The sequence below is a fragment of the Crocodylus siamensis genome, chromosome 1 (genome assembly GCF_052110815.1).
Source record: "Crocodylus siamensis isolate JL-2025a chromosome 1, ASM5211081v1, whole genome shotgun sequence".
NCBI lineage: Eukaryota > Metazoa > Chordata > Crocodylia > Crocodylidae > Crocodylus > Crocodylus siamensis.
The window spans coordinates 366,644,415-366,670,039 of NC_143395.1; the positions used below are offsets into that span (position 1 = coordinate 366,644,415).

At 45.7% G+C, this 25,625-nt stretch overlaps 1 protein-coding gene across 5 annotated transcripts in view; it reads left to right on the plus strand.

Annotated features, from left to right (window-relative positions):
- Positions 1 to 25,625, plus strand: part of FNDC3A (fibronectin type III domain containing 3A) — a 232,899-nt gene that overhangs the window by 85,519 nt on the left and 121,755 nt on the right. For all 5 annotated transcript variants that reach the window (XM_090025998.1, XM_090026004.1, XM_090026012.1 and 2 more), the window contains one exon: positions 11,018 to 11,093. In XM_090025998.1, coding sequence (XP_089882124.1) covers positions 11,018 to 11,093 — 76 coding nt within the window. The remainder of the gene's footprint in view (positions 1 to 11,017; positions 11,094 to 25,625) is intronic.

The window sequence follows — 25,625 nt, forward strand, 5'->3', positions numbered from 1 at the left end:
CAGGGAATTCAATAAATGCTTCTATAGGTATGAAATATTGTTGTGTATAATAGCTATAATATTTGACAGCAGTACAGCATTCAATTCAGTGAGAGTTTAAAATTTCCTATCTTTTTTGCTTCAGAACTTAAAACTATGTATGTGGTAAGATCTCATTCTTATTTGACCTTACCTGTCACCTTGACAATTCAGCCTTTGTGGGAACTTAGAACTAGCCTACAGAGGAAAGGAAGGAAGAAACAGACCTGTACCTTAGACACAGAACTAGGAATACAAAGACCTGAGTTTAGATTCTTGCTTCTGCTATAAATTTACCAAATTAGATTGAGTATTGCATTCTCCCTGAGCACTAATACTACCTCTGTTTCCTCATGTGCAAAATGGGGATAAGATCTGCTTCCTTGGGATATCATGAAGCTACACTAGATATTAGATATTCAGATGAAAGATGCAGTAAAAAGCAAAATATAATTAAATCTGTATTGCTAAAGCTGGAAGAAATAAGTCAAAATAATTTTAGGTACCTCTCCGTAGAATTCAGTATTATAAAACTTGATTTGTAGATAAAATAGTACTACAAAGGTACCTTTCTACTACTATTTTATCTACAAATCGAGTATTATAATGCTGAATTCTACAGAGATGGATAATTTTGAAACCTTTTTGTATGATTGCCACAACTATGGATACCTCCAAAATATTCCTATTTGGAGTGAATTCAATACAGATAAAAGGTGCAAAAACACCATCACAATTCCAGTCGCAATTAAAATGAAGCAAAGTTAAACTGTTGGCTTAATACTCTACTTCCCAGCAGCATTTCTTTGAGAAATCTTGTTCCCAAATGCAAAAGGTTTTTAAAAGCCAGTATGTCATTATAATTCAGAAATTCAGCTTTCAGATTTAACCTAAGCTTTTTGTTATCACTGGAGATGCTGTTAAGATAAGCAGCGACCCCAGGTGGCACACAGTGCCACCTGAGACCGAAGGGCTACACATGGTACACAGAGCTGGTCTGACCCACCTGTGCATGCCTTCAGGTAGGACTGGGCTGGCTTCTGCCATCACCTGCCCAGCACTGCAGGCAGGAGCCACATGTCACCGAGCTGAACCAGCTCCTGCTTCCATGTGCCCTGCACACCATCAGACTGGGCCAGCTCAATGGAGGCAGGAACCAGCCCAGTCCAGTGGTGGACACAGCTCCTGCCTGCAGTTCTGGAAGCCCTGGGTGGCAGCAGCAGCCAGCCTGGTGCTGTTCTGAAGGCACGTGCCAGTGGGCTGGGCTGTCTCTGTATGCCATGTGTAGCCCCTGGGTCTCAGCACTGGGGGTCTCTGCCTGCAGCAGGCCATGAGTGCATCAAGGGCCCACTGCTGGCTGCTGCTGCTGTCGGGGGAGGGGCTGTGTGCCATGGTGGGGAAAGGAGCGGGCAGAGGATCCATCTGTCCCCTGCAGTCTCCCCTGTGACCCCTCACACAAAGCCTACAGCCATACCACAAATCCCTCAAACCCCACACACACCCGCACAAACCCCATACCCCTTCTCCCCCCAAACCCACATGCCCCTCACAAATCTCACACCTTGCATGCCCAGCCACTAGATGGGATGGGAGCTGTGGCTGCAGGGGCAACTGCCGCACTGCAGCCCTGCCCTGTGCCCACATTGGTGGTGGGACATTAAGCCCCAGCCTGGGACGAGGGGGGCGTTCCTGGTCCCAGGAACCACTTGTGGGGTGTCATGGGCTGGGGAGAGGGGTGGATGTGCCCACAGGGATGAGGAATGGCAGGGGGAATTGAGGTGGCAACAGGGTCTGTGTGCATATGTGATGGGCCAGGGGTGGCAGCAGGGGTGTGCATAAGAGAGGTGGGGAATGACGGAGCTCTCCAAGTAGGAGGGGCTGCCAAAGCCAGGCTTGGTGCCCCACTGTCCCCATAGAGCAGCCTGTGCAGGGGGAGGCCAGCTCAGTCCCCAAGCCCCAGTCAAGGGCTTCCCAGGAATGGCATGGGGATCACTAGGGCCTGGGCACAGGCATAGGGAGCAGAACAGCAAGGGCTGTCACTGCTCAGAGCCACAAAGCATCAGGTAGGATAGCTGCAGCTGGACCAATGTCCTGGTGCTGGGTGGGATCTGCTGCTGGGAAGGAGTGAGTAGGGGCCAGGCAGGGGCTACGGGTCAAGAGTCAGGGGCACTGGCAGGGCTATGGGTTGTGAGTGAGGGGCAAGGTCATGGGCAGGAGCAGAGCACTGGCATTTCAGTGCTGCTCAGCAACACAAAGTAGTTGCAGGTCCAGTTGCAGCTCTTCCCCACAATCTGGTGAGTGAAGGGGGCAGGGGCATCTTGTATTTTTTTTATGATAAAACAACCAAAAGCAAACGCCAAAGTGTATAAATATTTAGAATTTATTTTACTATGATGATCGAGGCACTGGTAGGCTTCCAAATTGCTTTAAAATTGTGAATATATCAATAAAATTGCCCAGCTGATTTCTCTCTCTCTCTCTCTCTCTCTCATGGTGTTTCATTTTAATCTCAGAAGAATGTGGATTTTGAGTATTATAATGAGAGAATGTGTGTTTTTTTAATCAGAGAATTTACAGTCTTTAAACAGGGAACACCAGGATCCCTGCTGGTGAGGCGAGGGCAGGACCTGGGCAGAGGAGCCTGCCCAGGGCCAGCACCAGGGACCCAGCTGGAGGGCAGATGAGGTGACTGACCTCCTGGCCATTTGCAGCCTGGAGGACATGCTTCAACGGGTCACTGCAACAAACAGATCTTCCGATTGAGAGCTGCCAACGTGGCAGAGCAAGGGCACTAGCAGACATGATTAGCAGTGCCACCCGAAGGCCAGCTGTGTAGCCCTGGTCCACTGGCAGCTGGCCCAGAGGTGCAGGTGCCTCTGCTCCAGTGCCCATGCAGTCCAGGTGACCATGCGGTCCCCATCTGGGTTTGGCAGGCATGCAGGCCTGGGGCTGCAGGTCTAAGAGGGCAGATGCTGTCGCAGGTGGTTACCGGTCACAGCCAGACAGCAACCTCACTGTCAGACTGCTGCAGTGGGTAGAGGGTGCAGGGGCCACTCTAAGTTAGAGCTGCTTCAGCAGTCCAACTGGTACAAGGGGCTAGTGTCTGCAGATATCAACTGGCTGGGCCTCAGAAGCTTCTAAAGGCAAGTAGCCCTGAGCTGCTTGCCCAGGAAGGTTTTTATACTGCTGGGGCGAACACAAGCTGCCCCTGCCTGAAGCTCTGGGAGGAGCTGGGCTAGGTCAGTTTGCCCCAAATGTCATAAACTGTCCCACACCAAGGTGCATGTTCAGGCATGTGTGCTGAAGCACAAATCTCTGGCACAAATTTGTGCTGCTGATACTTGAGCTGCTGCAAGTGCATGTGCCTGCATGTGTGGATGCAACCAATGAGGCAGTTATGGGATGGGAAAATAAGCTGCCCTGATTTTATGCAGGTTGCTACCAGCTCTCATATATAGGTGATCTAACACTTGACATTATAAAGGATTCTTGTGATCTTTTCTTTAGAGATGCTCCCATGCCACTATTGTTTGTTTAAAGAAGGCCTTTAATAATTCAACAAAGGGAATATACTTAGGCTACAGAAGTGCCTTTTCTTTCTTCGTGGGAATTCTAGTCGAAGTCAGGCCTATCAGAGACATCCACATTCAAAAAAGCCTAAAGCATCACTCTCAATGAATCTCCCTCCTAGCACACTGTACCCTTGGGTTCAACAATGATAAAAAAGCAGAGAATGATACCTGTGATGCTCACATCAGTATTGATCATCTGTACACCAAAGCCTTTGGCATGGCCATCACTGCTCCACCCATTAGCAGAGATAACCACTTGGCCTTGGTTCCAGCAGATGTGGACATCAGCTTGGAACCAGTTCTTTACTCCAACAAGGACCTTTGCTCCAACAAAGACAAACGCAAAAACAAAGGCCAACCAGAGACAATTTGTGGCTTCAAAGGGAAGGTACCATCCTGCAAAGGAAAAAAGGTATCACTCTTCTAAAAGTTGGGGATCTGACTTCTCTGCTTAGGAAATGGCACTGAATTACTGGACAGAACCCACAATCAGCACAGATGAAAACAGGATCTGACCTCAGTGATTATAGGATTGAGAGATGCCATCACAGAACTCTCAGCCTAAACTGAAAATGACTGTGACATGGATATGTTATTAGGCTGTAAAGTCAGAAATGTTACACCCTGGCATCACCATTTGAGGGCTAGAACTCCTTGTCACCAGGACCAGATTATTCCTCTTACCCAGCCTTGAGCCTCTCTATACCTTCTGAGCACTCTGAGAAAAATCCAAGAGCAAGCACAAACTATCCCCCTCTCAATGCACTATTGCAGAAGGAACAAGTAGTACTGAGTGGGCAAGGTGAAGTTGGGGTATTACCCATATTTCATGCTGCCATGGATGTACTTTTCCTGCTAGGGACTGTCATTGTAGATGCAGCAGGTTCCCCTCCTGTAGGTCTAGGACAAGGAGAAAGTTAGGCTTCCCTGCAGCATTGCTACCTGGATCACCAGAACTAGAGGTCAGGATCCGGGAACTGGGAGCAATGTATGAAAAACAGCACCTGCCTAAACTCGCGCAATAGTCACCATCTAACAGGGTAGTCACGCAGTCTGTAGTCTAACAGTCAGCAGCTGTAAAGCACTTCAGTGTTTCCCAGCCCACATAGCAGACCATGTCTGTAGTGCCTTCCCTGCCAAGCTCTGGACCACCGATTTTAAAAAATAAAAATAAAAAAAAAAATGCTTTACCTACTTACATACCCAAAGACAGTAATACAGCTAAGCACACACCCCCAACATACAACCCAGGAGCTCTCTCAGATTCTCCTAAAACAGAAAGCCTGAGTGGTGACAAGACAGCTGTAATCCATTTCTGCTATTTAAAAGACATCCTTGGGTGCAGACACAGTGGAAGGTATGGTGCTTGTCTCTTGGTGACAGTCCCAGCCTCAGCAAGAAGGCAGCATGCTATCATAGTGCTTAGGGTCAGATGTGCAGCCTGAACCTTCTAACAATTTGTGGCTATTATTCCTAGTAAACCTGGGTGGTGGCCAGGGGAACAGAGCCTCCCCCAATTCCTGCTGGCCCCCTGGTGAGTTTGTAAACAGCCACTAGATCCCCTCTCAGCCTTCTCTTGTGGAGGCTGAATAGGTTCAGGCCCTTTAGCCTGTCTTCATAGGGCTTGCCTTGTTGCCCCTTGACCATACTAGTGGCCCTTCTCTGAACCCTCTCAGTGCTAGCCACATCACTCTTAAAGTGCAGAACTGGATGCAGTACTCCAACTGTGGCCTGACCAATGCCACACAGAGGGGAAGAATCACCTCCCTGGACCTGCTTTTGAGGCATCTGTAGATGCACAACAAGGGACCACAGCTGGGGTCTGCCAGCCTCAGCCACCATCTCTGACGCTTGCCTGGGCACAGGCTGAGCTAGGCAGACCTTGACTGGGGTCCCTGGGGGGAGAGGGGAGGGAGGAGGGAGTAAACCCCCTCCTGCCCCCTTTGCCTTATGGGGCCATGCCAGCTGGCATCTGGCCAGGGAGTGCAAGCCATTTCTTGGGGGTGGGGAATGCTGAAAGGGAGCTGCTGCACTGTGGGCAGAAGCAGGGCAGGCAGAGCTGATGCAACCTGTGTGGAGCAGGTGGAGGCAGGGCTTGGAGGGGTGGCTACAGGGACTAAGATGAATTTTGAGGTAGCCATAGCCCCCCAATTCCCCATAACACCACTGCTGCTAGCCTCCATAGCCTCTCCTCCCAGCCCCGCTACTGCCGTTGCTTACCTTGGCTCAGTCCTCGAGCCCAAACCCCAGCCCTAGCCGAGAGGGGCAGATGACAGGGCTGGGACTCAGGGGCAGGGCCCTTCCCAGTCAGCTGTGGCTTGGGCTGGTGCCATGGGAGCTGTGCGCCCAGTTTGCTCCTGGCACCCAGCTCCTGGCATGTGGCTGCATTTCCAGAATCAAAAGTAAATGTCTATTCACTTGCAAATCGGTTCAGTCTACACAGGTTCGATTTTTAACCTGCAAAGATTGAATCAATTTAGACTCGGGCTTTTTGAATGTCTGTACTTAGCCAAGAAGCATTGTTTAGAGTGGAGTTCATTGTAAAATCAGAGATTTGAATTTTTATCAAGAGATGATGGTGTGTTATGTGACAACAGCTTTTAAAAGCCAAGTTTTCTCTGAACAGTAACAGAGTTGTACAACATACAACAATGAAAGGAAGGATTTAAAAAAAAGTAGGGCCTCCATATTCCCTTGTCTAAGTTCTTCCTTTAGTGCAGGGGCAGGCAATTATTTTGGGTGCAGGCCCGCTTATTGAGTTTCAGCAAGCCATCGAGGACCACACGACAGGCAGCCAGGGCAGATAAATATTAATTTTTTAGGGGCCCTGCAGACCGGGTCGAATTGCCTGGTGGACTACATCTGGCCCACAAGCTGCATTTTGCCCACCCCTGCTTTAGTGTTTATATCATATATAAGCACTAAAGTAAGGAATCCAAATTTTAAAACTCTCCATTTTCAGCTGTTCTTATTAGTTATCATTTGAATCTGGATAAAAATGTGATCTATGAAAAATGTGATCTATGATTCATTTGTAAAGTAAACCCAGGGACATGGAAAATGTCTTTTAGTTTGTTCTTCCTTTTTCCTATTTCAAGATACAAAAAAGGTAGCCTGCATGGGTGTGTGTTTGCTTTGAGGGGAATAGATAGAGGTGGAAGGAATTATTACTTTGATTTTATAAAAAGACAAGAAAAAACTATTTGAGAGAGACAAGGCCTCAATTTCTATTTTGTCTGGTCCAGAATACTGTATGCCACTAAAAAACTGGTAGGTTTATGATATAAGTACCAAGAGTACAAAACAATTATGAACCGATTTCAGTCAGACTTTTAAAATCAAATGTGTTTTTGTTAATATCTTACTATTAACTTACAGCAGAAGGCTGTAAGTTTAAAAAAAACCCAAAAAAACATACATCTTTGAACCAGTTAGCATGAGGTCAGGCAGAAGGTAGAGTAGGCACTCATTAGTGGAGAGTGATGCATTAACCACCTGGTGTAGTTCTAACTTAACTGTCGAGTAAGGAGTTGGAAGGTAAGGTCTTTGCCTATATCATAATACCACTGCTTTGACAGAAAACTGACCAAAATACTTCTCTAGTTTTTGGTCCTCTAGGGTGTTTTTCAGCAAAGTGGCATATCGAGGTTTAATATGAATATTTAATATTACTAAAATTAACAGATGGGGGGGGCATTTTTTATTTGTTTCTTTAATTTCCTGCCCTCTGTTACACCATAAAAGTAAAAAAAAATCATAAATGTTTAACTTTTACTTCTTAGGAGTTTAAATTTTAATATGCATGGCATTAATAATTTGTATACATTAAAACATGTTGTACTGGGTGCACAGAGATGTCAGATCTAGACGGAACCAAGGATTTTGCCAAAGGACAAAATTGTGGAATATACTTATTCTGTTCCTTTTTCTGTTTTGAATCTTATTTAGCTTCTTTTAGTACACTAATTATGAAACTGTTTACCTCACAAGAAGGTACACTTATAATTACAATACAAAAGGCTGAAGAAGTTAGAAGTTTCTGTTTTTGGTACAGTTTTCTGTTTGTTTCAGTTATCAAGCCATGTACAACTGATAGAAAAGCAAGTTGACTCTGTAACATTAGGATGAGTAAACAGGTTTCCATAATTAAAAGTATACATATATTGTTTGGTACTGTACATCTGGTGTTTTGACTCTGTCATTATTTATAATGTTTTATCTATTAATAAAAGTACAAACATGCTTGTACTGTGAAAAAAGGAAATTGCACAATATTTCCCTTGTGCCGAAAACTGTTTGCCAAGCAGTTATGATTAATATTCAGATATTAGGAATTGCAGATGTTTTTATGAATCTTAGCATAATATTTTGATTAACATCTAAGTTAAAGATCATAGTTGTTGTTAGACTATTTTAACATGGAAAAGTGGTTCTTTAAATTGTACCAGCAGTCTAGAAAGCAAATTATACAATTACTGCTTCACCCAGCTATTTCATTAACCTTTGTTTTTTTCAAATTGTCTTATAAGCAGAGATCCTGGTTTTCTCTGATGGGAAAAAAAAAACCCGAAACAATTTACAGATATAAAAATTTAACCAAAAATATCCACATTTTCCTGTGATTAAAATGAAATGCCACTAATATATATTCCACTTATCTTGCCTTGAGCCTCTCTATACCTTCTGAGCACTCTGAGAAAAATCCAAGAGCAAGCACAAACTATCCCCCTCTCAATGCACTATTGCAAAAGAGACAAGTGGCACTTCCAGCTGTGTGTCTATCTGTCCGTAATGCTCTAGGCCAACCGTTCATGTGCCACCCAGAGCCTATGGACAGACAGACATACAGGTGGAGGTGGTCGGGGCCAGGCTGTGCTCCCCTCTGTGGGAAGTGGTGCAGGGAGACGCCCGGAGCGTGAGGAGGGCCACACTGCTATGCTATGCTATGCTATGCTTGCAGCCGCGAGGATAGGCGTGGCATGTGGCACGCAGGGGAGGCGTGGCATGTGGCCGCAGGGAGCCACACGGGGAGTGGGTACAGGGAGCATGGGCAGTGCCTGCCAGTGCAGCACAGGGCCGCAGGGTGGAGTAAGCCTGTGGCACCCTGTGGCAGCGCTGCACAGGAGTGCCCACCAACTGCAGCCATGGGGCATGGCAAGGCAGCCATAGGGTGTCGCATGGAGAGCAGGCACAGGTAGTGCCTGCCAGCTGCAGCACATGACCACAGAGTGGGGTGCACCCCCTGCACGGCCTGCCACCCTTTCAGGCCAGAAGCTACACCCTCCTCCACAGGGAGTGCCTGCCAGCTGTGGCCACACAGGTCACGCAGGGGACAGGGGCATGGTGCATGACTGCATGGGTAGCGCCTACCGGCTGCAACACACAATGGCTGCGCTCCCCGCACACACTCCCCCCTCCCACAGTCCACACCCTCCTGTGTGGGAAGTATTGGGCGGCTGCAGCCATGAGGTGTGGGAACATGGTGTGTGACAGTAGGGTGCCACACAGGGTGTGGGGGGGCGTGGGTAGGCAGCCACCGCAGTATGCAGCTGTGGGGCAGGACATGGCCACAGGGTAGGGCATGCCACCCTGCCCACTCCCCCTCGTGCCACAACCCCGCACGCCATGCGCCACACTGCAGGGTCGTGTCCCACCCTATGCGGCTGCAGCTAGCATGTGCTCTCCCTGCCCTGACAACTCCTCGCACTGTGTCTATGCATCACCCCATCCATGCAGCCAGGGGCCGCTGCCCACCCCACACCCTGTGGCCGAGCACCACCCCATGCAGCTGTGTGCCACTCCTCCCTGCACGCTCTGCATCACATGCTGGGGCCACTCCCCACACCACATATGCAGAGTCAGTGAGTTCCCCACAGCATCCCCCACACTCTGCCCCATATACCCAAAGCCACATGCCGGGGGGGCCACTACCTGTACTACATGGCCGGCAGGCGTTCCTTGCACCCCTGTACCATGGCTGTTCCCCATTCCACTCGCCACATCCCCATGTGTCCTGCGTCATACCCTGGGGCTACTCCCCATGCCACACAGGTGCAGCCATCAGGCCCTCCCCTCACTATGCCCCATACCATGTTTCCCCACACGTCCTGCACCACACACCAGGGCCGTTGCCTGCACCACATGGGGGCAGCTGGTGGGCATTCCCTGCACTGTGACTGCTCCTTGCACCACTCACCACAGTTGCACACCACCCCACCCCACACACCCTGTACAACACTCTGGGGCTGTGCCCCACACCAGGTGGCCAACAAGTTCTCACCACACCACGCCCGGTGGACACATGGCACCGTCTCACACAGCTGTGCTCCTTGCCCCCCACTCTGCCACACACCAGAGCTGCTCCCCACACCATGCAGGCGCAGCCAGTGGGTGCTCCCTGTGCCACACCCCTCTGCAAGCCCTGCGCCGCACCAGGTGGCCGCAGCCAGCAGGCATTCCCCGCGCCATGGCCACTCCCCGCGCCACTCCCTGTGGTTATGCATCACACCACCCTGGGCCCCTCCCCACACCACGCAGCCAGCGAGCACTCCCCACAGCATGCCCTCTGGCCATGCGTCGCCCCCCCCATGCACCCTGCACCACACCCTGGGGCCACTGCCCACGCCACGCAACTGCAGCCGGCAGTTGCTCCCCCCACTGTGGCCATGCCCCACATCACGCCCTGAGGCTGTGTGCCACACCCCTCTATACTCTGACATGCAGCTGGCGAGTGCTCCCTGCACCATGGCCACTCCCCTGGCTGTGGCCAAGCACCACCCCCTGCACTGCCACCACACCCCCACACACCCCCGTGCGCAGAGTGGCAGTAACAGGGGATGGAGCAGAGCATGACCCAGAGCAGAAGTGGGACTGGGGCATGATCCAGAGAGGCAGTGGGAGGAGGGGGGTGCAGGGCAGTACCTGTAATGGCAGCAGGGAAGCAGGGAGTGGGGCAGGAACCAAAGTGGCAGAGGGGGAGAGAGCGGGGCAGGACCCGAAGCGATAACTAGATGGGGGAAAGCAGGGCTGGACCCAGAGTAGCAGGCAGAGGCCATGGGGCTGGACATGTGTCTCTATCCCCAACTCCCCCCCGCCCGTCATTCATTCTAGAATATATATAAAAACAAAACACCAAATGTGTGTGTTTGTGTGTGTGTTTGTACATGTTTTGGGTTACTTTTTTATATCCGAAAATTTGGGATTTTTCTTTATCAGAGAAAACCAGGATCCCTGCTTATAGGAAGCATCTATACTTAAGTCACGTGTACTTATATGTTAACTTTAGCTTCTTTCTGTCTGGGAAAAAGACAGCAAGCAGTAAGAAGTGGTAAAGAATCTGTGCATTAAGAAGGAAGCTGGCCTGTCAGGTGCACTAGGTTATACAACATATTCCACTATAACCATTTAAACAACTTCTTATTTTCAAGGTTATTCTGGTGCAAGTTAATCCAGGGGAAGCATTTACAATAAGAAGAGAAGATGGACAGTTTCAGTGCATTACAGGTAAAGCAAATCATATTTTATCTTGCTATTTTCTGATTTAATTTCTGAATAAACAAAAGGCAAGGTATTGTTTCAGGGTGTAACTTTCTGATGCTAGAAAATGGAGAAAGAATTGTAGAAAGGAAATGGCTTATGAGCAGAAGATTGCTCCTGGTATTCACATATGGCGCTTTTTAAATTTCACTATCATAACGAGTCTGATTTTTTTTTCCTCTTTTGTGAAACTGTGTTCTGCAGAAAAAATTGTTAAAGTCCACAGTACAAATGAGAAAATGCCATAGCAACAATTTTGGTTTTCCTTATTACATGCAAAGCTAACATTAGAAATTAAAGATATAAATCAGCTTTAAGTTATTTATTCTCTAGAAACCAGTTTGATCATTGTTTGCAGGTAAAATATTAATCTTAAGGATTTTTAATGATGAAGAAAATGATCTTTGAATTCTAATATGATAAAAGCCTTTGTCTGTCTGTCTGTAATGCTTTATTTGCACTCTGATCAGGTGTCTTGGAGCCAGTCACAATGCTGACTGAAACAACCAATCAGAGTGCTCCAAGAGCGTTCCAGACAGGAGGCGGTGGTGGCGCAGTGGAGCCGCCACCATGATGGTGGGGACAGAGCGGGGGGCACCCCCTGTCCGGGTCCTGCTTCCTGGAGGAGGCGACAGCACAGGGTGCTGGCCGAGGAGGAAACAGTGGGGCAAGCTTCCCCCCACCCTGCTCCTAGGAGGCGATGGCATGGGGTTGTGGGTAGCAGTGCTCCGTCCTCACCTGCCTTCCCGTCATTCCTGACAGGCAATTTGTTAGTAAATAAATAAGAACTGTCCATTCCATTCGGAGAGACTACAGAAAGTTAAAAGTTTCCCATTCCCAGCAGAACCACGGGTCACAATAGGCTATGACTATATAGGCATACATTTCTTAAAGCATCTGCGTTTCTGGTATTAAAATGGCACCTGTCATCCTGGTCTCTCCATGTTTTTCAATGCAAGTATAGTACTGTACTGCTATAAAAGTTGGTACCAAAGAGAGATTAGTCTATAATTTGTATATGTTCTTAGTATTTTCTCTTTACCATTCAAGCACAACTATTATCATATATGGAACACTGTCTTTACAAATGACCTAGTCTCAAGCTTTCATAGTAGTATGTTCAAGTTTGGGAAACAGTAAATTAGAGAAACAAAATCTGATTCTCAGTAGTTTAAGTATCTGTCAGATTCTGACTTCCTATACCAAGCATTGTGATGTCCACTCCATATTCCTTAGTTTAAGTTCTTCCTCAAGCATAACATTGATCATATACAGTACACTGCAATGTAGACAAATATTTGATTTTGTTTGCCACAGTTTTTTAAATTCACATTAATACTTTTGAATTATGTTTGCATAGATTTATAAAATCTACAGATACTTGAATTATGTATAGATGAAGGTGGGGGAAAGTGTTTTCCATAGTTAAGGGGATTAGAACAGGACCAACAGTAAGAGTAATAAGATAATTACAGCAGAAGTCATGGAATGAAATTTAGGGGAGGAAAAATTAGGCTGGGTGGCAGGGGAAAACTTGCCACAGGGCAGGACAGTCTCATTCATATTTCCTCTGGCCCAGGCCCATGCTGTTCAGACCACAGCAGCATCAGGAAACTTACTGGTACTCTCTACCTTTAGTCTTTTATCTTCAGTTAAGTGCTACATGGGAGCCTACAATACAATGTGATTCTCAGCAGCATGCACAATCTTTAACAAAAAATTGGTAAACAGTTTTGGGGCCAGAACCCAAGGCTCCTCTCACATCTGAAGTGAGCACCTCTTATCACAGGATTATAGTCATGCTTCCTCTTGCTTGCTCTCCTGGTCCCATGATTTTTGCACTTTTGTTTGCCCAATGGGCCAACTTCAGTAGGCAGGGTGGGGGGCCTCCATCCTAATTTTACCTGTAGTCTCATGGTTAGAGCAGTCTCCTGAGACGTGGAAGGTATAGGTTTAAGTCCTTCAGGCTGAAGTCCTACAACTGTACTTCCTTGGTCAGCAGCTGAAAAACTGTGGTCCTCAAGGCCATGTTAAATGTTAAAGAGAACTGAGAGATAGTACAAGGAAGCAGGACTAGGGACAGAGGAGAAAAGTTCAAAAAAACAATCTGGTAGAAAAAGTAAAAGAGGTGATTGGTCACAGGAGATGAGAAAAGAAAACCATAGAAGAGGTTAACCATAGGACAGCTGTTGCCAAGGAGTGTCAGCTCCAACAGAAACATTTATTATTAACAGAAAAATAGGCTCTTCAGTCTAGTAAGGAATTAGTAAACTAAAGGAATTTAAGAGGAGTTATTACATGCCCTTGTGAAGAAGTCTAACAGCATACTGGGTTACATTAGTAGGAGCACTGTTAGCAGATTGAGGGAAGTTGATTATTCGGCACTGAGAACACATCTGGAGTATTTTGTCCTGTTTTCTACCCCACACTTCAAAACAGATGTGGACAAATTGGAGAGAGTCTACTGGAGGGCAGTGAAAATGGTTAGGGGGCTGAGGCACCCTAAGGAGGAGAGAGTGAGGGAACTGGGCTTATTTAGTCTGGAGAAAAAAAGACTGAGGGGGGATATAATAACTGCCTTCAACTACCTGAAGGTGGTTACAAAGGGAATGAAGCTAGATGGTTCTCAGTGATGGCAAATAACAGAACAAGGAGCAATAATCAGAGGTTGCACCAAGAGAAGTTTAGGTTAGATATTAGGAAAAACTTTCTCACTAGGAGGGGAGTAAAGCACTAGAATAAGCTACCCTGTGAGGTTATGGAATCTCCATCACAGGAGATTTTTAAGACCTGGCTCAGTAAAGCCTTGGCTGGGATGATCCTGCTTTGAGCTGGGGGGTTGAGCTAGATGACCTCCCAAGGTCCCTTTCAACCCTAATCGTTTATGATTCTGTGATTCTATAAGTACCTTATAGAAATGGGCCAAGGACCATCATAAAAACATAATGGCCTGATATTTCAAACCTGCTGGGCATTTGACTGAGAATAAAATTTAGCCCTGTGCAGAAGGCCAAAACAGGGCTTGTGAGCACTTAGACCCTACTCTGAGGGTGTGAAGAACACACAACTCTTTTGCTGGACTCAGCCTAGGGCTAAATTTCTCCTTTTCCCTGAAGAAACTTTCTCACAATGTTTTCAGTTAAAAGTGTGATCGCGGTACATGGGGGTCCATAAGAAATTTTGAAAATTGACAGTAGCCTGTTGGTCTAAAGTATCTGGGAACAACTGCACAATGTTATACCAGTAGCAAAGTGAACCAGTCTTATACAAAGTGATGATTTAGGTGCCTAGGTTTAGGTAAGAATTTCAGTCTGTGAAATGGAGGAGTGGCTTTTTGGATAGTTCCCTGTCTTCAGTATTCTTAGTGGTGATTAACTCAATCCGAAGTATTTATTTCTCACTTTTAAAATACAAGGAATTTAGGCTCCCAACTTGGGCTTGTGAATCCCACTTCTAGAGCCAGCACCTTTTAATTTTTAATTGCTGTCATACTCAGTGCCATGAGGCCCAACTCCCTTTTTTGGACCCGGGCCTTAGATACTGTTGTTCATCACTAAATATTCTTGAATAATGAACAAGTTCTTTGAGATTGAATCAGTGGACCAAGGGAAACTGCTTCAAAATCACTCTTCAGTTCTCTACAAAGAATATTGTTGTCCTGGAGAAATGGTAACTGTCTCAGCAGTCACTGATGATTAAGATGACCTGTTTCTCATGAACAGCCTGAAATACCCAGCCTGGAAATTACCAGGTAAGGGACTACACACATCTTCACCAAGAACTTGGTTTGCCTATTGCATGTTATATATATGTAATTGGATACAGGTTTTGCAGGTCAACTATACAGTACTAACCCAGTCCTAAAAGTTAGATTCTTTATACCAGTCTGAGACATCACAAGTACGGACTCTTACATATTGAGGAGAGAAGGAGAGACTGCACTTAGCTGTTAATTTCTCTGCTTTAAGATATTTTATGCAAATCCAGACCACTCCTTCCGTGGAGTAATTTGCAAAATACCTTTGTTAAGACTAACTTTAGTTTTGTAATTATAGCTAAACTTCTATTTTGTTAGTGATGCTTTTAAAACTACAATTGAATTCTGGGGGTTAACAAAGCTTTTATGTGCTATCAAAAATCTTAGCTATTCTGGCTTCATCCGCTGGCTGGGGTGAAATTATACCCTAACTGAAACTCTCTAGATTACTAAAGAAGATTTTAACTAATGTAAATTAATCATTTTTCCCCATCTACTAAAAAAGCGTGTGGTTCTGTTGAATGTTTTGAAATTGCAGTACTGTGTGCCAGAATAGTTGTATAATCAGAAGTATATTGAGGATTCTTAGAAGACCTTAAGGAAAATGTGAACCTCTTCAGAAATCCATGTTTGTTGCACTGTATTTTTTTCCTTCCCTTTTGAGCCACAAATCAGTCAACCTTGAAACTGACAGTTTTGTGGAGTTTATTTGAAACATGCCAGGGTAGAAATTATTTCACAGTACTTGAGGGGAAGATAGAATATCCTGTCATTGAGGTAAAAGTGAATAAAGCGTAATGAACAAGTGTTGTCCAAGAAATTGTTAAGTGTTGTCCAAATACTTTTTTCCATGATTCCTTTATACTAAAATTGCCTAAAATATTTTCCTATTTCCTTTTTTGCAAATCTTCCTCAAATTGGAAGCCCGTTGGTCTAGCCGCTTTGTTTACTTCACTTTTTCTTTTGTAGTTTTTTGACACATTACAAAGAATAATAATCAGGGATCCTGGTTTTCTCTGATTTAAAAAAATCCCCAATTTTCAGTTAAAAAAAGTACCCCAAATCCACATTTTTCCATAATTTAAATGAAACACCACTATATAGAGAGAGTACATTACACTGTAATGTACTGTATACAGTAAAATATCCACTTTCCAGCATTTAACTAACCGGAACTTTCATTAACCAGAATTTCTGGTCAGATGCTGGTGGAGAGGAGGGAAGGTTCACATGCAGCCACCACCACTCTGTGCTGCCACTGCCACCCCCAGCCCCGCACACCCTCCCTCCTGCTCCACGTTATCTGAAACCCCCTGCCAAGGGTTTTCAGATTAGCAGAATTTTTCCATAACCAGCAATCCCCTTACCCCAGGGAAGCTGGAAAACAGAGATTTTACTGTATATATATAGTGGTGTTTCATTTAAATCATGGAAAAATGTGGATTTGGGGTTACTTTTTTTAACTGAAAATTGGGGATTTTTTTTAAATCAGAGAAAACCAGGATCCAGAATAATAATATAAAAAGACCTGACAAACAACCTAAGTGCTCAGTGTTGAACATCTCAAGGAGGCTGCTTTTAATAAAGAGATACAAGATGTTTGAGCACTTTTATCTTTTCAGGCATTTCACCAGATATAGGGTGGGTTTCTAGTATTTATTGTCATCACTACTTGTCTCTGGGGAGTTAAGTTCTGTAAATGGAAAATGTTTGCCCCACATAAAAGAAAAAAGTGGCTAGAGAAGATAGCAGATGTCTGATGCATTTGCTTTGGATAGGGACTATAGTATCTGAACCTGATTTTGTTCATATCAAGCTATTTTCAGAGACACATAGTTAAACTGAAATGATATAAATCCAATTGAAATTAACTGCAATGGGTGAAGTTTTGCTTTAACTTATTTTTTAAAAGTACACAGAAATGAAATCTAAGCTTGTAATTAGCCCAGCTCATAATTCTTCTTGGTCAACAATATAGTGCATCCAGACTAAGTGTCACTGTAAATTTTCTTCAAAGATATATCTGGATGGTGGTAATCTGCTGGTGACCCTGAAATGAGAGCATTAAGTCCTGGCTGGCTTCTTGGAACTGTCCATCAATCCAGTTCCAATTAAATAGGCAAGTCTTTAAGGAAAGAAGATGAGTGCCATTACTTGATCCAGGAGTAGATTCAATTCAGTCAAATTTCATTGGCATCACAAGCTAATACAGTTGTAAAAGTGTGTGTGTGTGTGTCTGTGTGCCTAGGGACAGATATTGCATATAAACTGGTTTAAGTGATGAGAAAGCGGCTTAAACCTGTAACAGAACATAAGTTCAGTGCACATAAACCAGTTTCAAAATGACTGAAATTGGTTTAAGATAAACCTGGTTGAATGTAGTATCAGACTTAACAGATTTGGTCAAACCATTTTATGCAATGTCTGTCCCAGACCCCTTCCTGGTTTAAGTTAAACCAGAGTCTCCCAGCATCCCAGATGCTTTGCTGGGTGGGCTGGGCTGGGCTGTCTGCTCCAGAGAACAGGGCTGACACCACCTGTCTGCTCCCTAGCCAGAGCTCCTGCAGAGACAGCAGGCACAGCAGGGTCTGCCTGGCTTCCCCCTGTCCCCCTCCTCCCCACAGTGCCCAAGTAAGGATCTCCTCCTTCCTCCCTCCCATCTCCCACAGCATGGACCCTAGCCCCACGGACCCTTGGCATGTGGTATGCTAGCTAATGCTGAGAGCTGTCTGTCTGTGGGTGTCTCCAGTTTCACTGGAACAGGCAGACAGAACAGTGTCCACTTAGGGCTCTTTGGAGCTAATCAACAGGTCAGCTGGGATGTCCCTCCATTCCTTCCTTGGGAAAAGCTGTTTAAGAATATCTTGAACTAATAAGAGAGGCTTTTCTTTCATTGATAGGCTGATAAATGCTGTGTTATCATAGTTTCATAATTTCATAGTTTGTAGGGTCGGAAGGGACCTGAGCAAATCATCTAGTCCAACCTCCTGCCATGGCAGGAAAGAATACTGGGGTCAAATGACCCCAGCAAGATGTTGATCTAACCTCCTCTTAAACACCCCCAGGGTAGGCGCCTGCACCACTTCTCTCGGAAGTTGGTTCCACACCCTAGCCGCCCTGACTGTGAAGTAGCGCCTCCTGATATCTAACCTAAACCTACTCTCTGCCAGCTTGTGACCGTTATTCCTGGTCACTCCTGGCGGTGCTCGGGGAAACAGTGACTTCCCCAATGCCTGCTGATGCCCCCTGACTAGTTTATAACAGGCCACAAGATGCCCCCTCAGCCTTCTCTTGTGGAGGCTGAACAGGTTCAGGTCCCGCAGCCTCTCCTCATAGGGCCTGCCCTGTTGCCCCCTGATCATACGAGTGGCCCTCCTCTGGACCCTCTCCATGCTGTCCACATCCCTCTTGAAGTGCGGTGCCCAGAATTGGACGCAATACTCCAGCTGCGGCCTGACCAGTGCCGCATAGAGGGGGAGGATCACCTCCTTGGACCTGCTGGAGATGCATCTGGGGATGCATGACAAGGTGCAGTTGGCCTTCCTTACTGCCTCTCCACACTGCCGGCCCATGTTCATCTTGGAGTCAATGATGACCCCCAGATCCCTTTCCGCCTCTGTGCTGATAAGAGGGGAGTTCCCCAACCTGTAGGTATGGTGCCGGTTGTTCCTCCCAAGGTGCATCACCTTGCACTTGTCTGTGTTGAAACCCATCCTATTCTCGTCCGCCCACCCTTGTAACCTGTCTAGGTCTGATTGTAGCCTGTTGCATCCTTCCAGTGTTCCCATATCCCCCCACATCTTAGTGTTATCAGCAAATTTGAACAGGGTGCTTTTTACCCCCTCATCCAAATCACTGATGAAGATGTTGAACAGTGCGGGCCCGAGGACCGAGCCCTGCGGAACCCCACTGCCCACGTCCTTCCAGGTTGAGAAGGACCCATCCACTGCCACCCTCTGGGTGCGGCCCTCCAGCCAGTTGGCAACCCATTTGACTGTGTGGGTGTCTACACCACAGCCCCGCAGTTTCTTAATGAGAACAGGGTGAGAGACAGTGTCAAAAGCCTTCCAGAAGTCCAGGAAGATTATATCCACTGCTACCCCTGCATCTAATGATCTGGTGATCTGATCGTAAAAGGCCACCAGGTTGGTCTGACAGGACCTTCCACTGATGGACCCATGTTGGTTGCCCCTAAGCATGCAGTCCCCTGCTGGCCCCTCCTGGATGTGTGCCAGCATAATTTTCTCAAACAGCTTGCCTAGGATCGAGGTGAGACTAACCGGCCTATAGTTTCCCTCCTCCTTCCTGCCTTTTTTGAAGATGGGGACCACGTTGGTCCTCTTCCAGTCCTCCGATACCTCACCAGAGCACCATGAGTGCTCGTAAAGTTGTGCCAGGGGACTTGCAATGACCTCGGCCAGTTCCTTTAGAACTCTAGGGTGGAGATCATCCGGGCCGGCTGACTTGAATACGTCCAACCCCTCCAGAAGCTCCCTAACTAAATCCTCGCTAACCCGTGGCCCAGGTGTGCCTCCCCCGGGGCCCGAGGGGGGCCCAGCAGGGAGGTGGCTGTTCTGGTCCCTACTTAGGAAGAAGGAGGCAAAGAAATCATTAAACATGTTAGCTTTGCCGTCTGGTGTGACGACCAAGTTACCCATGTCGTCCTGCAAGGGCCCCACATTACCCGGGACCTTCTTTTTACCCCCTACATATTTAAAAAAAGACTTCTTATTGTCCTTAATCTGGGAAGCCAGTCCCAGTTCCATCTCTGCCTTGGCCTTCCTAACTACCCCCCAACATCCCCGAGCAACTACAGAATAGCCCTCCCTGGTGATGACCCCTTCTTTCCACTGGGTATAAGCCTCCTTTTTAGCAAAGAGACATTCCCGGATTCTTTTGGTGAGCCACAGAGGCTTGTGTGCTCTCCTGCTCCCTTTGATCCTCGTTGGGATTACCTTCCTTTGGGCTTGGAGGATCATCTCCTTAAGGAGCGACCACTCTCCTTGGACACCTGGCTCCCCTCCTCCCCGGGACCTCAGCGCTTCTCCAACTATCCTCCTTAACTCGTTGAAGTCTTCCCTCCTAAAATCTAGGGCCGCTGCCTTACTGCGTGCCTTTGCCACCTTGCGCTGGATGGTGAATTCCAGCAGGCGATGATCGCTGTCGCCCAGGTGGTCGAGCACCTGCAGCCCCCTCACCAGGTCATCACCCGTGGCCAGCACTAGGTCCAACAAGGCGTCCCCCCTGGTGGGGCTGTGCACCTACTGGGTTAGATGGAGGTCCTGCACTCTGGCCAAGAACCTACATGAGCGTTCAGACCTGGCTGACTGTTCTTCCCAGCAGATGTCCGGGAAATTCAGGTCCCCCATGACTACCACATCCTTAGCCTTCACTACCTCTGTGAGCTGACCCAAGAATTCCTGGTCAAGCTCTTCTCCCTGGTTGGGAGGTCTGTAGTAGACTCCCACCATTAAGTCCCTTTCCCCTCGACTGCCTTGCACTCTAACCCAAAGCACTTCAGAGTGCCCCTCCCCTGGCTCCTTGCTAATCAGTTCCTTGCTGGCTCTTTTGCCTGTCAAGTTTGCAGACAGTATGAAGAAGCAGGGAGAAGGAGATAGAAAAGCTCAATATCATCAACAGATGCATGCACTGCACACATACCCTTTCCTTAAAGTGCTACCCTGGGGCTGGGGGCTGGCAACACTCCCGCCCCTTAAGAAGCAAGCGGAGAAAAGCCTGGGTCAGTGCAGGCAGGGTGAGGATTTACACCCCTCCTTAATCAAAGTGTCCTGCCAGGGCCTGGCCACACCCCCACCTTAGGTCAGCATTGTGGAAGGGAAGGGAGGGCTGCTTTAGTTTTCGCCCTCCCGGCTTCTGTCCTGAGGCACTGCAGGCATGTGCCTGCATTCCTCAGTCCAGAGGGAATGTCTGTACAGTTGCAAGCTGGTTCAGCCTAGGCAGATTAGACTAGCCTGCAAAGATTGAATTGATTCAGGCTCAGGCTTTTTGAATGTCTGTCCCTAGGCTGTGTGTGTGTGTGTGTGTGTGTGTGTGTGTGTGTGTGTGTGTGTGTTAAAAAAGATGTACTCTCAAGCCTTATTCCAGGTGGGTATAACCCACCCAAGAGAACACGTTTGATTGATACCCTTGTGACCATTTGTCATTACCATTTATTACTGATCTAGTGATAAGCTGTGGTTTAGCCTGATGCTATCCCCTTCCTCCTATTTTTGGCTTAGATTTTTTAAAAATCTTTTGTGATGAGCTCTCTTCTATTATTTATGATAATTTAAGGTATTATTTTTCTCTCATGCTTTCTTGTTGTGGACATCGGAGTGGAAAGCAGCTCTTTAATACTTTGTGGCCAGTGTAACAAAATGGCTGATTTTATTAACAGTAATGTTGTTATTAGTCTTGATTACTGGTAGTTCCCATAGACCAGCAGTCACCAACCGGTGGATCTCAATCTCCTGTAGATCTCGGAGCCTCTTGCAGTAGATCTCAAAGCCTCTTGGAATCAAACTGAGGCTGGGGTTGGGGGCTGAGTGCCCATATGCATGCACATGCGCGCCCCAGCCCAGCAGGTCAGTCCGTGGGGGAGGGAAGGGGTGGGGCCTAGATTGAGGCTCCTGCAGTGAGGGACAGTACCACAGAGGCAGAAGCAGGGGTAAATTGAGTGGGGCTCTGGCCGGGTGGGACTTACCTGCTGGGGAGATGCGCCCCCAAATAATTTTTTCTACCTCTGTCTCAATCTGCCCCCCTCTTCCCTCCCCACACACTTACTTGCTGGGCAGGGGGGGTGATGTGGCAGTGGTACACAGTAGATCTTGGGTTGCTTTTAAATGCCAAAAGTGATCTTCTAATTAAAATACTCAAGGCAGACTCAAAGCACTCAAGAAGACTCAAGGCACATTGTGGAAAATACCAGCTCTTAATTTTAACTTGTTTTTGTGACAGCAAAAGAATAATAGAGCAATTCTTCTATTGCAAAAGCTCAGAAAGACCACAGCAAGGCAGAATATTTTTACAATTACGGATTCTTACTTGAAATGTCTGGGTTTATCTTGTGAATTGTGTTTGCATACCTAACAGTGCTAACATTGTATGCCTCCCTCCCTCCCCCGTTACACCCTTGAAGGGATCTCATGGCACATGGTTGATTATCGTTGGTTTACAGTCTGTAGAAAAGAAAGACCCAGGTTTAAAAAAGGAGCCATATTGCATGGATAGACTGATGTGATAGCAGCCAACTTTATGTTAGTTTAACAATTGGGGGTGGAGTTTCTTTTGGAGGAGTTAAATGGAAAGAAGTAAAATGAAAAATAATGAAGAGGTAGAGGGTGTAAGAAGGTAAGAGACACATGTTTGGAATGAAGATGGGATGGAGACTACCAGTATGTCTGCTTCACATAGTATAAAGATACCAGAGCTAGCTGGAACTGAGCCAGCCATAGAGTTCTGTGTGGCCTGACTGACTTACTCAGCTCTTTGTAAAGTTAGCCCACCTTGAGCTGTGCCGTACTGCAGCTAGATGGTTTTGAATATGAAAGCTAGCTCAGATACCTCCATACTAACTTTATGCTGCAGTTAATGTGCCTATTTTGAGATGGGGAAGAGAGGGGGTTGAAACAGTTGACCAGAACAGTATAGAGAAAATCCTTTCAAAACTGTAGAGTTGCTCCCACGGATAAGATGGCACTCACTGCACTTTTACCAGGTCACATGATGGCAGAAGGTACCTGGGAGAGTAGATTTGCACCTTATACACTAAATCAGAAGGTACCACAAATGTATTGTGCTCGTATCCTCAAAGGGTGAAGAGGTTTCCCATGCAGCATTCCCTACATCAAGAGAAGGGATATGTGGAAGGATGGCCCCCAAGTGGGCTTCCATTTTACCTTCTCCTTGATTCTTCTCCGGCAGAGAAGTCTGTGCTTTGGCTGCTTGTGCATTTGCTCCTACTGGCTGGAATTTTGGCGACTTTGGAGTTGTTTTGTTTTTCCCTCGTATAACACTGGTTTTACGCTAATACCTAGGGAAAAGATGGAATCATAAAAATAGTACAGCTGATATGAGCAATTTAGCAAATTGCCACGATTGTTTAAACACCTCTTTCTGACTTTGGAATGAAAGAAAATATATTTTTGTCAGCTTTTCTCCATGTTCATTTCATCTGTTTTTAATTCCTCTGAAATAACAGGAGCACTTCTGCAGATAACAGCCACGAATTTTAGTTGCTATCTATTGTGCATAGGTTGTTTAACAAATATGAATTTTAAGTGAGATGCAGGTGTATAAATGATAAACTGCCTTGTAAGCTTATGAAAAAAATTGCTTTTGCCACAAACAGTCAAATATTAGTGCCTTTTGCCCACTATTGACTCAAAGTCAGTTTAAACAGGTTACCTTGTAAGAGAAAGACTGACTACTCTGTTAACAGGCCCACAGTATCTATTCCAAGACTGTTTGTTTGGTAAGTACTGTAGGTAACAAGACTTCTGCCTTTGTTTCTCAGTGCTAGATTTAAATCTATACATATTTTAAAATAGGAGCTCTTGTAAATCTGTACAGCCATTTTTAATAGCAGTAGTAATGTTCTTGGCCTTTGTGAAAACTTTTCTTAAGCCAAAATTTTCTTCTGCTAAAGTGAAATCATCAGCTACATTAGAATGATTCAGAAAACCAGGTTTGAAATGTATGAATGGGTTTTCTTTGTAGAAGTGAATTACAGCAGATTATCCATTCACAAATTCTTTCTATTCCAGAATAAAGTGAATGAAGATGACTCATCTTGAGCACATTTTATAACAGTCCCAAGTTGCAGCTAAGGGCTATTAAATGTTACTTGACATAATAAGAGAGACCATGTTATATATGGCTCTGCAAAAGGAAAATTGCCATGTTCATAATAAAATGAGAAAATGTATGCAAATTAGAATGAGTCATAAATACTTCATGTTTTGAAATGAATAAAATATCAGTGTTAAGGCTAGTCTCTGAAAAGAAAAAAGATTAAACAACCTTGCTTCATGTTATTTTGCTCTAAAATAAAGAATAAAATATACTTAACAAGTGTTTTCAATAGAGTTGAGGGGGAGAAAGGAAGATAACATCCACAGCCTGTAGTATTACATTATAAACTTAATTTTAACTTCTCACTCAGACCTGCCTGAATATCCTTGTTATATAAAACAAAACCAAGTTCTGCCTCCCATTTTTCACGTGTGGTTTCCTTCTACTGGAGAATTTTTTTACAGAAGGTTATAGATTAATTCAGTCGTGCATTTTTGAAATTTGAATATAATTGGTTTCCAACTGAACTTAGGAAACCTTCCCCCCACACACAGACTAGATTTGTTTCCATTTGTCTTCAGTGACATTTAATGCATTTTTTGTAAAACTAAATGGTAAATATTTGAAGTTATTCTACACAGATATTTGAAACTTTGATAAGTTTTGTATAACTAACTTAAATCTTGCCTCCATAGGCCATTCAGGAAATTTAAAGGCAAATTACTGAAAGTGTCAAACAACCCTGTTGTTTGACTACAGTGTTTTGAGGCACTTCCATTTTTTCCAATAAATGTCATAACTGGGAGTTAGACTGGGCTGACCATATCTACAAACTACAGTGAAATAAAACTCATTTATTTCAGATGAAGTAAACTAAAGCCAAAGTATTTGAATGAAACCTTTAACATGTGCATTCAGTGCACCTTTAGCAGACTCACATAAACTTTCCTGTGAGTTTGGGCATGGACATATGTACAAGTTGCAAGGGAGGAAGGTGGGACCATATCACATATGAGCTGCTCTACAGTAACTGCTTGTGCATGTGCTGGTGATGGTAAACCAAAGCTGTGGTAGCTAAGCCCTCAGTGAACAAGTTGCAGTTCCATGATGCAGGACCACCTGCTCCCAGTATGCTAGCCAAGAATGTTCATAGAAATGCAACTTAGTTTTTACGCATCCCCAGCTCAGTCTAAACATACTCCCTCCCTCACCACAATATTACCCCAGGACAGCTGGGGAAGGAGGCAGCTGTCACTCTGGAGGTCCCCTGTGCATAAGGGGAAATTTCCTGATGGAAAGCCAATCAATTTAAGTGTAGTTGTACTGCTTAAAAAATGCAAAGTAGCCTTAGCAAACTGGAGAATCTAGCCTACTATGCCTTTGAAAGGATTACTTGTAGGGGAAACTACCCCTTGTTGAGCTCTGTGCACTCAGCAAGACTGTTACCAATATCCAAGCTAGCTATTTTAAAATTAAGCTTGGTTATGTCTATAATAAACTGTAGTCATTCCAACTAGATATCCTGAGTCTCTTTCAGGGTCTTTCCTCAGAATACAGTTTTATTACTTCAGACACAAAACACTGCAAAACAAAGTTATTTCCCCAAACAAAATAGGCTGCAAAAACCTAGAGGCTCTTTCCTTTGCCCTATTCCCTCTACTCCACAATATGCTAAAGGAATTCATCTGTTCTCTTAATTGAACTATCTCAGCCCTTTATGGGAACCAACTGCCTTTCCTTTCCAGCAGAGTAATAATTGAACAGGGCTTTGGGCTGTGATCCTAACCTGTTGCTTAAATGGGCACACAACCCATAAGGCAACAGGGTTAGAGTGGGGATTCTTAGGATTTTATTGCTTCTCTGCCAGGATAGCTAATCTTAACTACTTATGCCTGCTCAGTTTATCAAGTTTTTCTGTATTGTAAGTTACCTTGTCATGTTCCTAATAG